Genomic DNA, 13115 nt, shown 5'->3' on the forward strand with positions numbered 1-13115 from the left:
TCTGGTGTCTTTCCTTAGGCGATTATACTGTTTAATGGTCCATACAACATACAAACGTATATATGTAGATGGTGAAAAAACTGAGCAGCTGATGGGCGATCTGACCTACCTTTACTTCATTTGAGAGTTCTTGTAATTTCTTCTTCATTCCATTAAACTCACCAAACATTTGTTGTCTGACTTTCTCCAACGAATGCCTCACCTGCACAAACAAACAATCAAAATATAGAAGGGTACCACTTAAGCTCAGAGCCAATCATCCAGTTCTCCCAGTAATCAGCTTTGTAGCTATGATCTTCTCTCCAATTTTCTCTAATAAATCCAAGGAATAGCTCTGTGCTCAGGCAGTACCTGGGTCAGAGAATCAGTATACCTCCCTCACGGATAGTGGCACCAGCCCTATATATTCCCAAAATTTGGTTGTTTTCCCACCAATTCACTGGCAGGTTGCACTGGTCCTACACTCCACATTTCCAAGTACACAGACAGTTTCCTTCTGAGAGGCTGACTGAGTCCAGTTCAGGAAACCCAATCGGAAGGGGTCAGTAACCTACTCAATATCCCACATCAGCATCACCGAGAACAAACAAACTGACCATTTTCCTCACTGCTGTGTGGTCGTTGCTCATCAACAAAATGATTGCAATTTAAAGTCATTCATTAAATGTGAAAGTTTTGGAGAGAACTGATCAGATGTTACATAAATGCAAGCTCTTTCTTTTGCAAAGATTATTGTGTATAACATCTGAGTTTAACTCATTTCTTCCCTATAAACTAGAATGTCATTGAAGAAAAGATCTTGTATTTATTTAGCTCTTCACCGGAATACAGGCCTTTCTAAAGGGCTTTACGAGCAATGAAGTGTTTTTGAAGTGTAGTCACTGTTGTGGTCGGTGATAAGCTGGTGGAACTGACCTCATGGTTGGAGCAGCTAAACAGAATTAACAAAATCCCCAACTCGGGGTGAGGCTGCAAAGTGTGATCACACTCAGGTCCCATTTGAGACTTTCTCAGGTTGAACAAACTGAGCGAGAATGTGCCCAGTCAAGCAAACTGAACAGGAACGGCAAATACTTCCCGTCTCACCTCCTTAATGTAGCTCATTTCCTCTTTAAGCTGGTTAACTGACCATTCATACACAACCACCTCGGCCTTATTTGCATCTGCTCTCTTTACCACTCCGTACATCCGCCTGTGAGGAGATGTCTCTGAACCCAAGCCATTGGAAAGATGCTGCAAAAGGGAACAGAGGGAAAAGATTTTTTAAAAATCCCATTTTCATGTGTGACTTCATGGCGGGACAGATTTATTCTGTGTGCAATAACATTCTAAACATGTTCTTTCAAAACATTTTCCCGACCCAGAGAAAATCTCTCCACGTGTTGTGACTGATTGATGACTTGAATGGGCAGATGAGATTGAGAGGATTCTGAGAACAAGGGAGTAGCAGTTGGTACTCAATGACACCTCTCTAATCAGCTTTCACGATAAATTACTCTAGTAGCCTCAAATGTCGTAAAGCTGAGGATCAGGACAGAGCGGATGCAACAAAGAGCCATTCCACGCTTGGTGATGAGTGGACATTTCAGTTTGTGGAGGATCAGCAATGATCAATGAGTGACAGGAAGAGAATCCTAATGACCATCAGGCAAAGGTGAGAAATAAGAGAGTTCTAGAATATTTCCACAGTGCAGACTAGAGGTAAGGCAGACTGGAAGACATGCTAATACTTTAAATAAAATATACACATCCTTCAATTCCAAGCGAATGGTTACTAACCAGTTTTAACGATTGTGCGCTGTCATTTTCAGTTTGGAATAATGCATTGTTTTTCTGGCGGTTTCCTGCACTCGTTTTGTCCTCCTAGAACAAAAAGTAGTTTAATCACGGTGTTACAGAATCAGAAAACACAAAGGTTAACTTTCACCATCACTTGCCCCTTTCCAAAATGGAGATGAGACAGAAGAAAAATGCCCAGTATAAAACGATCAGAGGAGCAGAGTTATAAAATACACAGAATACTGCAGTCTCTGTTCTAGAGAAAGACGCAGAGCTGTTATTTAATCTTTCATCAGACATAGACATTCTCTGTCAAGGCCAGAATTTGGAGAAGGGCTCTTGCCTGAAACGGCAATTCTCCTGCTCCTCGGATGCTGCCTGACCTGCTGTGCTTTTCCAGCACCACACTTTCGGGCCAAAATTTGGAGTCCATTCTCAATTGTCTTTAAATGAGTAGCTGGTTAGACCCTTTCAGAGGGCAAGAAAGAATCAACCACATTGCTCTGGGCCTGGAGTCTACACAAGGACATTAGTGATGCAGATAGGCTATTCACAACAAGCTGGGTTAGTAGTGCAATGGTAGTGTGTCTGACTATAAAGCAGAAGGTTGCATGTTCAAACCACATCAGGGTCAGAAAGCTTTATCTCAACTTTAAGATGGCTCAGTGGCTAGTACTGCTACCCTACAGTGCCAGGGACCCTGGTCTGATCCCATCCTTGGGTGATTATCTGCAAAGAGGTTGCACATTCTCCCTGGGTTTATTGGGGTGGGGTGCTCTGGTCTTCCCCCACAGTCCAAAGATATGCAGGTTAGATGGATTGGCCAAGCTAAATGCAAGGGTGGGTTTAGATGGAATGCTTTTTGGAGGTTTAGTGTTGACTGGATGGGTCAAATGGCCTTCTTACGTACTTAAGGGATTCTAGTGATTATAGCTTCATAGTCTTGAGTAGTTTTGTTATCAATTCAAGATTAATTAGTTTTTCAGTTACTGCTGTGGTAAGATTTGAACCTATGTCCCCAGACCATTAGCTTTGGCCTTTGGATAATGGGCCCATTGACATTCTTGCTGTGCTACCTTCTCCTGTTAAACATTGGCTGGAGTTTAATGGAGCCCTGTAGCTCATTCCCGATATATGGGTTGTGAGTGCTATGGAGCAAGAAGAATTGGAGGGGAATATCTTCATCAACTGAAAGTGTCAGGAAAACCGTACCAAATTTGGTGGATGGAGAAGGGGAACCGATTGTTTAAAAAACTTGTCAATTAACTGTCAATCATCTGGTGCAACATCTTGACCAGAGCCCACTTGCCAATCAATCAGTGCTTTGGTAATTCTTGTGAATTGTCCTGTTGAGTGCAAGAAGAACAGTTTTGACAAAGTCTATCTTTTTCAGCAAATACTCAAGTTCTGTCCTGCCAAATGATTATAAACTACATGCTCGAAAATAATGCTGATCTTTATTTCCAAAGTGAAAAAAATTGCACATTTATTGTTGCTTATCAGTGTACAGAGAATATGCTCTAAATTCACATACCTTGTCATTATGTAGTCAAATACTTAAATTATTTTTATTTATTAAATTAATAATATTAAACATTATTAAATAAAATTAAACATTTGATCAAATGTCTACGACCCTTGCGTTTACTTTATTGTGGGTAATGACCACAAAATACTCCTGTTGGAAGGGTTAACATCATGCACTTACAAACATTCAGCTCATTTATGATAAACTGACCTGCTGTGCTTTCCCAGCAATACACCTTCAACTATAAAACTTGAAAGCCTGAGACACATTCATGTTTGAGTGATGCATGCCTTAAGGAAGTCTGTTGGTTGTCAGGTTGTCCTGAAGGTGGAGTAAAGTGAGCTGTACCTCAATAATTAAACTAACAAACCCCCTTAGTTTGATCTTCACTAACCCACCTGTCCCCACCACTCCCCAAACACCAACTCCACGTAAGATACCTCTCGCTTTACAAGTTCACAATGCCCTCAAATTTTGGTTAAAGGTAAATTGGCAGGACCTTTTCAACATATTGTAAACCAACTGCATTCCTTTTTGGACTCCCTCAGAATACTACACATAGTGTGATAGCTATTTGAAGATTAAGATGGGATTTATGGGCTTGTTAGGAAGTTACTTTTAATTAGTGTATTTTAAAATAATTACAGGTTCCTGACTGTAAATTTCAGGGGAGAAAAATAACAATTTGATTGTTTGCAAGTTTGTATGTTATCTTTTATATTTCAACAGATTGCTATGATTAATTAAATGGCTACTTGAACTAACCATGGCCAAGTCTGATTGGAACGTAGAATGTGCAATACTGTAAGTAAGACAACTTTGTACATCTGATGTAGCATTAATATTAGTGCACACCTTTTAGCATTGTTCGATGGCCAGTCTATTGTTTGGCACAAAATGGCCATAAACCTTGAAGCATATAAGCTGTAAGTGGTGACTTATAAACTTTTCACCGCCCTCATGTGAGTACATGTGACAGTAAAGCTAATTCAAGGAAGTACATTGTAAAGCCGACATAAGGAGTTTGCAGACTGACGTAGATAGGGGAAATGAGTAGGCAAAAATGTGGCAAATGAAATAAATGGGAATTTGTGAAGTTGACAGGAAACACTTTAGAAAAAGCCCTTTAGCTACCTAGAAACTTAGCCACCATGAGAGAGAAGAAAAGCAGCACGGCCCTCCTTGCTGCCAATGGACTTCCATTTGGAGATGGAAGTCAATGCCCCCAGTAGAAAAGGTAGTGAGCTCACATACACAGGAGTTCACTGGAGATTGGATGGACCAGTTTGCATTGGTGTGGGACTAACTCTCACTGCCATGTTAATCCAGTCATAGGGGAAGTTTGCATACCACCCTACATGAGGTGGAAAAGTCTGTGATCACTTCACTGATGGACAATGCCCTGGGAAGTGCCCACATTATCCTGGCATTGAGTGTGGGCGTACCTTCTGTGGGTACAAGCCAGCTCAGACAGTCTCCAATCTGTGTCTGCTCACTCCTGTGGAACACTCCCTTCCAGAGGATAAACGGTATTCCCAGAGGAATGTCCATTCTGTCGGTGAAGACACTGAAATTCCTTTGAATGGTGATTGATTAAAACAAGGGAGGAGAAAGCAAAATGCAAAAATATAATTCCAAAGAAAATAAATACAAGCCACAAAACTAAACAAAGGCGGCAAAACTAATTCAAAATCTCATCCCCAAACATTTGAGAAATTCAGCGTTGGGACTTTTCATCATTTATATAAATGATTTGGATGTGAACATAGAGATTTGTTAGTACGTTTGCAGGCGACACCAAAATTGGAGGTTTAGCGGACAGTGAAGAAGGTTACCTCAGATTACAATGGGATCTTGATCAGACGGACCAATGGGCTGAGGAGTGACAGATGGAGTTTAATTCAGATAAATGTAAGGTGCTCCATTTTGGAATGGCAAATCAGAACATAACTTAGACACTTAACGGTAAGGTCCTGGGGAATGTTGCTGAACCAAGAGACCTTGGAGTGCAGGTTCACAGTTCCTTGAAAGTGGAGTTGCAGATAGATAGGATCGTGAAGAAAGTGCTTTCCTTTATTAATCAGAGTATTGAGTACAGGAGTTGGGAGGTCATGTTACAGGACATTGGTTAGGCCATTTTTGGAATACTGTGTGCAACTCTGGTCTCCTTTCTATCAGGAGGATGTTGTAAAACTTGAAAGGGTTCAGAAAAGATTTACAAGGATGTTGCCAGGGTTGGAGGGTTTGAGCTATAGGGAGAGGCTGAACAGGCTGGGGCTGCTTTCCCTGGAGCGTCGGAAGCTGAGGGGTGACCTTATAGAGGTTTACAAAATTATGAGGGGCATGGATAGGGTAAATAGACAAAGTCTTTTCCCTGGGGTCGGGGAGTCCACAACTAGAGGGCATAGGTTTATGGTGAGAGGGGAAAGATATAAAAAAGACCTAAGGGGCAACGTTTTCACGCAGAGGGTGGTGCGTGTATGGATTGAGCTACCAGGGGAAGTGTTGGAGGCTGGTACAATTATATCATTTAAAAGGCATCTGGATGGATACATGAATAGGAAGGGTTTGTTGAGATATGGGCCAAGTGCTGGCAAATGGGACTAGATTAGGTTAGGATATCTGATCTGCATGGACAGGTTGGACCGAAGGGTCTGTTTCTGTGCTGTACATCTCTATGACTCTATGACTAGAAGTAATTTGGATTTTTTTTTTACTCATTCTCACAAGATGCGGGAGGCCAATCAATCTCTCTCTCTCTCTCTCTCTGCTCATCACCCAATTGGAATGACCCAGCAATCAGCTCCTCCACCATTCCAGAGATCTTGCTTCCATTATTCTGTCTTTAAGTGGTCTGTACTTGTGACTCCTGGTCCTAACTTCAGTGTAGGTTTACAGAATTATCTTCTGTATATCATTTACAACCATATTTACTCTTTTAGAGTTATCCTTTCAATTTAACAAAAAAACATTTTCCTAATCTCCATTCACATTTGGGGTCTCAAAGACTAGAGATGAACTTGTGTGTCTTCTCAGCACTAGAACTTCCAGGAATTAGAACTGTCTGAGGTGAATTCTGACCAGACCATTGGACACAGTTTGATCACAGTTTTCTCTGATTTGTATTGTACTCTTCCAGCCACCAAATTCAAATTTCAGGTGGCTGCATTGATTGCTGCCCTGGATGTCCATGTGTTATTACAAAAATTACAAAAGGTACAGTGGAGGGAAACAGTCTTAGTCTCTCCCTCTGTTTCTCTGGGTACCAGTGTAACTCAGGTACATACTAACAGGCCGGGTACACCCTGCTCAGTTATGGGGTAATGATGAGTCCCTCATCTTCACCACTTGATTCTCCTACCCCAATACTTCCCCACCCTGGTGAAAGCTTCCACTTCGGATTTTTCAACTATTTTTAAAATCATTCACGGGACCCGAGTGCCACTGGTTGGGCCAACATTTATTTATTTACTCTAGCTGTCCTCGAGAAGCTGAGTCACTTCCTTGAACTACTGCAGTCGGTGTGGACAGGTCCGCCATTGTGCGGTTTGATCCAGGGACTGGTGATGAATTTCCAAGTCAAGGCGGTGTGTGGCTTGGAGGGGATCCAGCAGGTAGTGGTCTTCCCACGTAACTACTGAGGTCAGGTACTGCCACTTGGTGAGTTGCTAATGTTGCAGGAACTTTGATCCAAAGTGAGACATAGTCTTGAATCAGAGAGGACTCAGAGATTAGGGCTGACCACTGCACCAAAACTATTTAACATCAGGCTCAGCAATCCTCAAAGCTATCCAGTAACACTCGGTGGGATGGAAGTTAAAAATCACAAAACACCAGGGTATATTCTAACAGGCTTATTTGGACTAGTTACCTGATGAAGGAGCAGCGCTCCGAAAGCTAGTACTTCAAAATAACCCTGGTGCTGTGTGATTTTTAACTTTGTCCACCCCAGTCCAACACCGGCTCCTCCACATCTTGGCTTCGAGAAATAAATCTGCCATCCTGACACACTCTGACCTCCTCCGGACCCACACCAACGTGGTTGACTATTAACTGCCCTCTGGACATCGAGGGGTGGGATATAATTGTTGGTCTAGCCAGTTGTGCTACATCCCTGATTAATAACTTCTTTAAAAATTTGGGTGCAAGCAATTATTTGTCTGACCCCAATACGAGTCAATACCTCGAGGAGAATGGGAAAGTAAAATTCTTTTTTAATAACTGTTCTAACTTTCATTGAATTCTTCTTTTAAGCAGCATTTCCTCATTTCACTTAAATAAAATCAAAACACTACGGATGCTGGAAATTGGAAACAAGCACAGAAAATGCTAAAGAAACTCAGTAGGTGTGGCAGCATCTATGGAGAGAGAAACAGAGTTAGCATTTCGAGTGCAGTAGGATTCTTATCCAGTGCTCCCTGGTGAAAGGTTGGCCACGACTGCCATAAATGAATCCATCACTCACCCTGTGCAGCCAATTCAGTTCAAACAGAGCTTAAATATTGAAATCATGAATTAACTATCATAATCAATAAAGATTTTTTTTAACATAATTGTCACCAAATTTGTTTTTTAAAGAGTCAAACCACATATTGTAATTAAGCTAAACCCTTATCTCAACAGTTTCCTCAACTTCACCTCAAATATATTTCTCTGTACATTGAAAAATGTATTTCCTATTTCCATAAATTGCTCTCCCTTCAAAGGTAATCCCACAGCAGGGGAAGTGGTGCTGGGTTTTAGCTTGCCCACGTTACAAGTGGAAATATTTCCAGTCTAAACACACAATGACCTTAAAGCTAAGCTGCTGTATGGTTGTGGAAACTCTTTCAAACGTATATGGGGCCTTTCTCCACCTGCTACTTTAACACAGCTAATTCTTTCCTCCACTTGTTACCTTAACACAGTATTAAAAGTCTCGGTGAAGATGGTGAACTTGACACAAATAATTCAGGTTTTTGTTCACAGACGGAACAGAGAGGAAACAAAAATGTTAAGTCACAGGAGGTGATGGGAGTCTAGCCACAGCAATGACAAAAGTTGTTAGGCAAAGGCATTGCTAATTCTTAATACTAGGGTGAGTGAAAAGGATAAAAATAATTTATGAACATCACACAATGCAAATGGATCTCTCATGGCTTTTCTCATTGAAAAACATATTTTAATGACTTGGGTGAGAAAATTGAATGTAGCAGAGCCAAATTTGTGGAGGATGCAAACTTAGGTGGTAAGGCAATTAGTGAGGATAACACAGAGAGTCTGCAGACAGATAAAGACAGGTTAGGTGAGTGGACAAAAAAACTAGCAGATGAGACACTGTGGGAAAATGTGACTTGGCAGGAAGAACAGAGCAGCTGAAAATTATTTAAATGGAGAGACACTTCAGGCAGGGATTTGGGAGCTCCTGTGCATGAATCATTAAAAGCTAACATTGAAGTTCATACGGTATTCGGGAAAGCAAATGGAATCTTGGTGTTTATTTCAAGGAGAATGGAGTATTAAAGAAAGGGAAGTCTTACTAATACTACTTAAGATTCATACACCTTGAATACTGTGAATAGTTTTTGTGCCCTTATCTAAGAAAAGGTATACAGGTATTGGAGGCAGTCCAAAGAATGTTCACTGGAGTGATTTCCTCATAAGAGGTGGTGTAAATTGTCCTGTATTCATTGGGGTTTCGCAGAAGGGGCAATCTTATTGAAACATGTCAGATTATTACGATGCCTCACAGAATAGATGTGGAAAAATTCTTTCCCATTGTGGGAGAAACTAAGACTAGAGGCATCATCTCAGACTTAAGGAGTCACCCATTTAAGACAGCAATGAGGTAGAATTTCTTCCCTCAGAGGATAGTAAATTTTGTATTGCACAGGGCTATAGAGATTGGGTCAGTAGATAGACTCATGGCTGAGACAGACATATTTCTGATTAATCAAAAGCAACAGGGAAAAGACAAGGAAAAGGAGCTGAGAATTATCAGATCAGCCACAATCTCCTTGAATGACAGAACAGACCTGATGGGCTGAATGGCCAACGTCTGCTCCTACACCTGATGATCTTGTGAATGTCAAGGCAAAGTGTATTTCCCTCAATGTGTTGGTGATGATGTAGGTACAGGAATGGGAACATGCATCTCCTTGAGATTATGGAGCATTATCCTGGGGTCAGAGAATTCAGCAACAGGAAAGTCAGGGAAGGGATTTTAAACTCCTCCGGCCTCCCCTCAATCAGGGCAGGTGGGAGGAGGTCTCGAGAGGTCAAATGGGGAAAATTGCAAAACCCGACCTCGACCTTCCTCTCTCCGTGTTAACCAGAGCAAACATGAGGGATTTGTGAAAACGGTCTGAGAATTGTAAAGCCAAGTTGCTGGGTGGCTCAGTGGTTAGCACTGCTGCCTCACAGCACCAGGCACCTGGGTTCAATTCCACCCTCGGGTGACTGTCTGAGTGCAATTTTCACATTCTGCTTGGGTTTGTCACAGTCCAAAGATGTGCAGGTCATGTTGACTGTCTGCAGTGTGCAGGCTTGGCTGGTTAGCCATGGTAAATGTGGGGTTACAGGCCTAGAGTCGGTGGGCTGAATGGTCTCTCCCTACTGTCAGGATTCCATGATATTTTCATGCTCAGTAACTCATTTTTTACTGATCAAATGCAACTCCATTATTTAACATGCGAAAGCATAATGTGAGTGAAATTCATGACTGCAACCTACACTGTAAAGAAAATGTTGCCAATGAAGTTAAACTAGAACTGAGTCCCACTCATATTTGAAAATGAACCAACTGCAGCAACAGCAAGTACATGGAGGGTGAGATTGGAAGTTAAATCGAAAAATGGAAAGAAACTTCATGTGCTAGGATGCCATAATATTGTAGTAGCACAGCTTTCAAGGAAACTAGGTAACCTGAGACCAGCTGGAAAAGGTGTAGTGCTGGAAAAACACAGCAGGTCAGGCAGCATCCAAGGAACTGGAGAGTCAACGTTTCAGGCACAAGCCCTTCTTCAGGAAGCAGCTGCCTGCTTCACAACAGAATTTCCACACACAGGGGAAACTTACTGCATTCCCAAATGCACAATTTCTCTTCGAAGATTTTTACCAGTTTACAGCTCAGACAGACTGATCGTTAAAACTGAGACAAGGTAACAGTTTTCTCTCGGAGGGTTGGGAATCTTTGGAATTCTCTTCCTCAAAAGGCAGTGGGTGCAGAATCTTGAAGTAATTTTAAGGCAGAGGAAGGTAGATTCTTGATGGCCAAGGGGGTGAAAGATAATTGGGGATATGCAAGAATGTGGAGTTGAGATTACCCTTGATTTTATTGAATGGAGGAGCAGGCTTTACGGGGCTGCGTGGCATACTTTCGTTCCTTGTTTGTATGTAACTGTCTGGCAGTAATTCTACTCTTGACACTGAAGTTATGCAAAGTTAGTAGATTCTTCTCACTCGATTTCCCTGTACATGCCCCTCATAAGGAGAGGTTTCATGTCATATCTGTGTAAAGGCAACTGGGTTTTTAATCATTTATGTGTTTGAGGTCGCAGAATCCACAATGAGGTGGAGTCAGTCAATAGGTAACAAAAGCATTCCAGAAACGTAGGATCCAGTTTTACAAGGTAAACTATCTGGTCCTGCAAGATTTTTTTGTCCCTCTTATGCCTCATTTTAGTTCTGCTCCGATAAAAAAGTCAAATGGTGGCAATGTAAATGCCTTTAAATTTCCATCTTGGTTTCCTGTATGGAAGAAGGCATGCTCAGCTGGTTTCTTCCAGCATCTAATCCACATCTTTTATGCTCTGGAAGGGTTTCAGTCTGCAGTTTTAATTCACTCCTGCACTTTACAAGAATCACTGTTGTTCTGTTTAAACTTACTCATGTGCTTGCTCCTTTTAGAAAAACTGCATGTACAAGAGATGAATTTATTCATAGGGCACTCTCTAATGATGATTTCATTCATCATAGAGGCCATTTCTCTGCGTGACTGAGATTTGAACTGTAATCGTGACTATCATGAGAGGGTACAGGAAGAACTTGAACTGCTTCAGCACCTGAACATTCCCCTGCACATCCCAAGTTGATTCACAACCCAAAGGGATTTACTTTTGAAATGCAGTGACGAGATCCTACGGTGTTGTTTGATGAGACAGAAAACTGCTGATGTTCTGAACAAGATACAAATCATCAATTAACAACTGGGCAGTGCTGTTTCTGGGATCGAGTCTGAAAGAAAGTAAGTTTGTCATGTTTGCCTACATAATGACAGTCATTGCACTTTGGACTGGTTCTGAGTCATCTGAAACACCCCAGGGTGTGATGGAAGGTATTTGCTCAATTATGGGCTGGGATCGGGAACAGAAACAATAGGCTTGGCATAAAAGTCGGAAAGCATCACTTGGAGCCTAAAGATAATTCTGAAGGATTTCTGTAAAAGACATTCTGAGTCCTGTGGTCCAGCTTTTCTTCTGGGTAGCTTGCAGGCTCTTTGGTCTTCAGAGGATTGTCTTAAGGTGCTCCTCTGTTGGCATTCCCACTGTTCATCACAAGTGGGAAGGACCCAGGAGGATTAAGGAGTCTCTGGTTTCACTAACAGGCATCCACCAGCATTGCCTTTCCTCCAGGTTCGGGCTCAGTGCCAACACTCCAGGATGTTCGGCTGCAATGCTGTAACTTTCAGTCATAGAGATGTACAGGACTGGAGCAGACTCTTAGATCCAACTCACCCATGCCAACCAGATATCCTAAACTAATCTAGTTCCATTTGCTAGCACTTGGCCCATATCCCTCTAAACCCTTCCTATTCATGTATCCATCCAGATGCCTTTTAAATGTTGTACTTGTCCCAGCCTCCACCACTTCCTCTGGCAGCTCATTCCACGCACCACCCTCTGTGTGAAAAAGTTGCCCCTTAGGTCCCTTTTAAATTTTTCCCCTCTCACAAAGAGGAAAAGGCATTGGCAGAAATGGAACAATCACTTTCTGTATATGACTTGCTAACAAGTATTTCACAGGTCAGAATCACAACTGACGCCTATAGCACTATAAACTCAAACACCTACTGTCTTCGAAGGTGCAATCTTTTATTAACCATATTTCTTATATTTTGCACTTTGATCTCACTATCAGTCAAGTATCATTACAATTCCTGAACCCCATTCAGCCTATCACATTGGTGTTCATTCAATGGTGGAATAATCTGAAATTAATCACACTCTCCTGTTCCCTCCACTAGAGTGGATCGTCCTCTGCTTTAAAATAATTAATCACTTCATATATAAAGATGCATTAATCTCTACTGTGGCTACACCATGTGACAGGGAGGAGAACGTGAGGACTGCAGATGCTGGAGATCAGAGTTAAAAAGTGTGGTGCTGGAAAAGCGCAGCCAGTCAGGCAGCATCCAAGGAGCAGGAGAGTCAGAAGCTCTTCATCAGGAATGTGGGGGACACCCAAGGGGGTTGAGAGATAAATGGCAGAACATGCTATATTATTATGGTGGTCTCTTTAGTCTATAGATCTTTGTTCACACAGAGGGTGGAGGATGGAGAGGATGGAGTGGATAGATGGGAAGGAGGATGAACAGGTAGGACAGTTCAAGAATCAATGTCGATTTCACCAGTTTCCTCATTTCCCCTCCCCCATCTTATCCCAGATCCAACATTCCAACTCGACACTGCCCTCTTGAACTGTCCCACCTGTCCATCTTCCTTCCCATCTATCTACTCCACCCTCCCCTGTGAGCTATCACCAGATGCTGACACCAGAGTCAAAACCTGTCAGGATGAAGAGCAGTTTCCTGATGAAGAGCTTATGCTCG

The 13115-nt window shown here is 42.0% G+C and overlaps 1 protein-coding gene across 1 annotated transcript in view; it reads right to left on the bottom strand.

Annotated features, from left to right (window-relative positions):
* The window catches only part of LOC122541018 (myocardial zonula adherens protein-like), a 60343-nt gene that overhangs the window by 37013 nt on the left and 10215 nt on the right, over positions 1 to 13115 (bottom strand). The window contains exons 3-5 of the mRNA XM_043677454.1: positions 1780 to 1863; positions 1087 to 1233; positions 110 to 202 (exon numbers count right to left, since the gene is read on the bottom strand). Of these exons, the coding sequence (XP_043533389.1) occupies positions 110 to 202; positions 1087 to 1233; positions 1780 to 1863 (324 nt within the window). The remainder of the gene's footprint in view (positions 1 to 109; positions 203 to 1086; positions 1234 to 1779; positions 1864 to 13115) is intronic.

This window comes from Chiloscyllium plagiosum, chromosome 36 (assembly GCF_004010195.1).
Source record: "Chiloscyllium plagiosum isolate BGI_BamShark_2017 chromosome 36, ASM401019v2, whole genome shotgun sequence".
Classification (NCBI taxonomy): Eukaryota; Metazoa; Chordata; class Chondrichthyes; order Orectolobiformes; family Hemiscylliidae; genus Chiloscyllium; species Chiloscyllium plagiosum.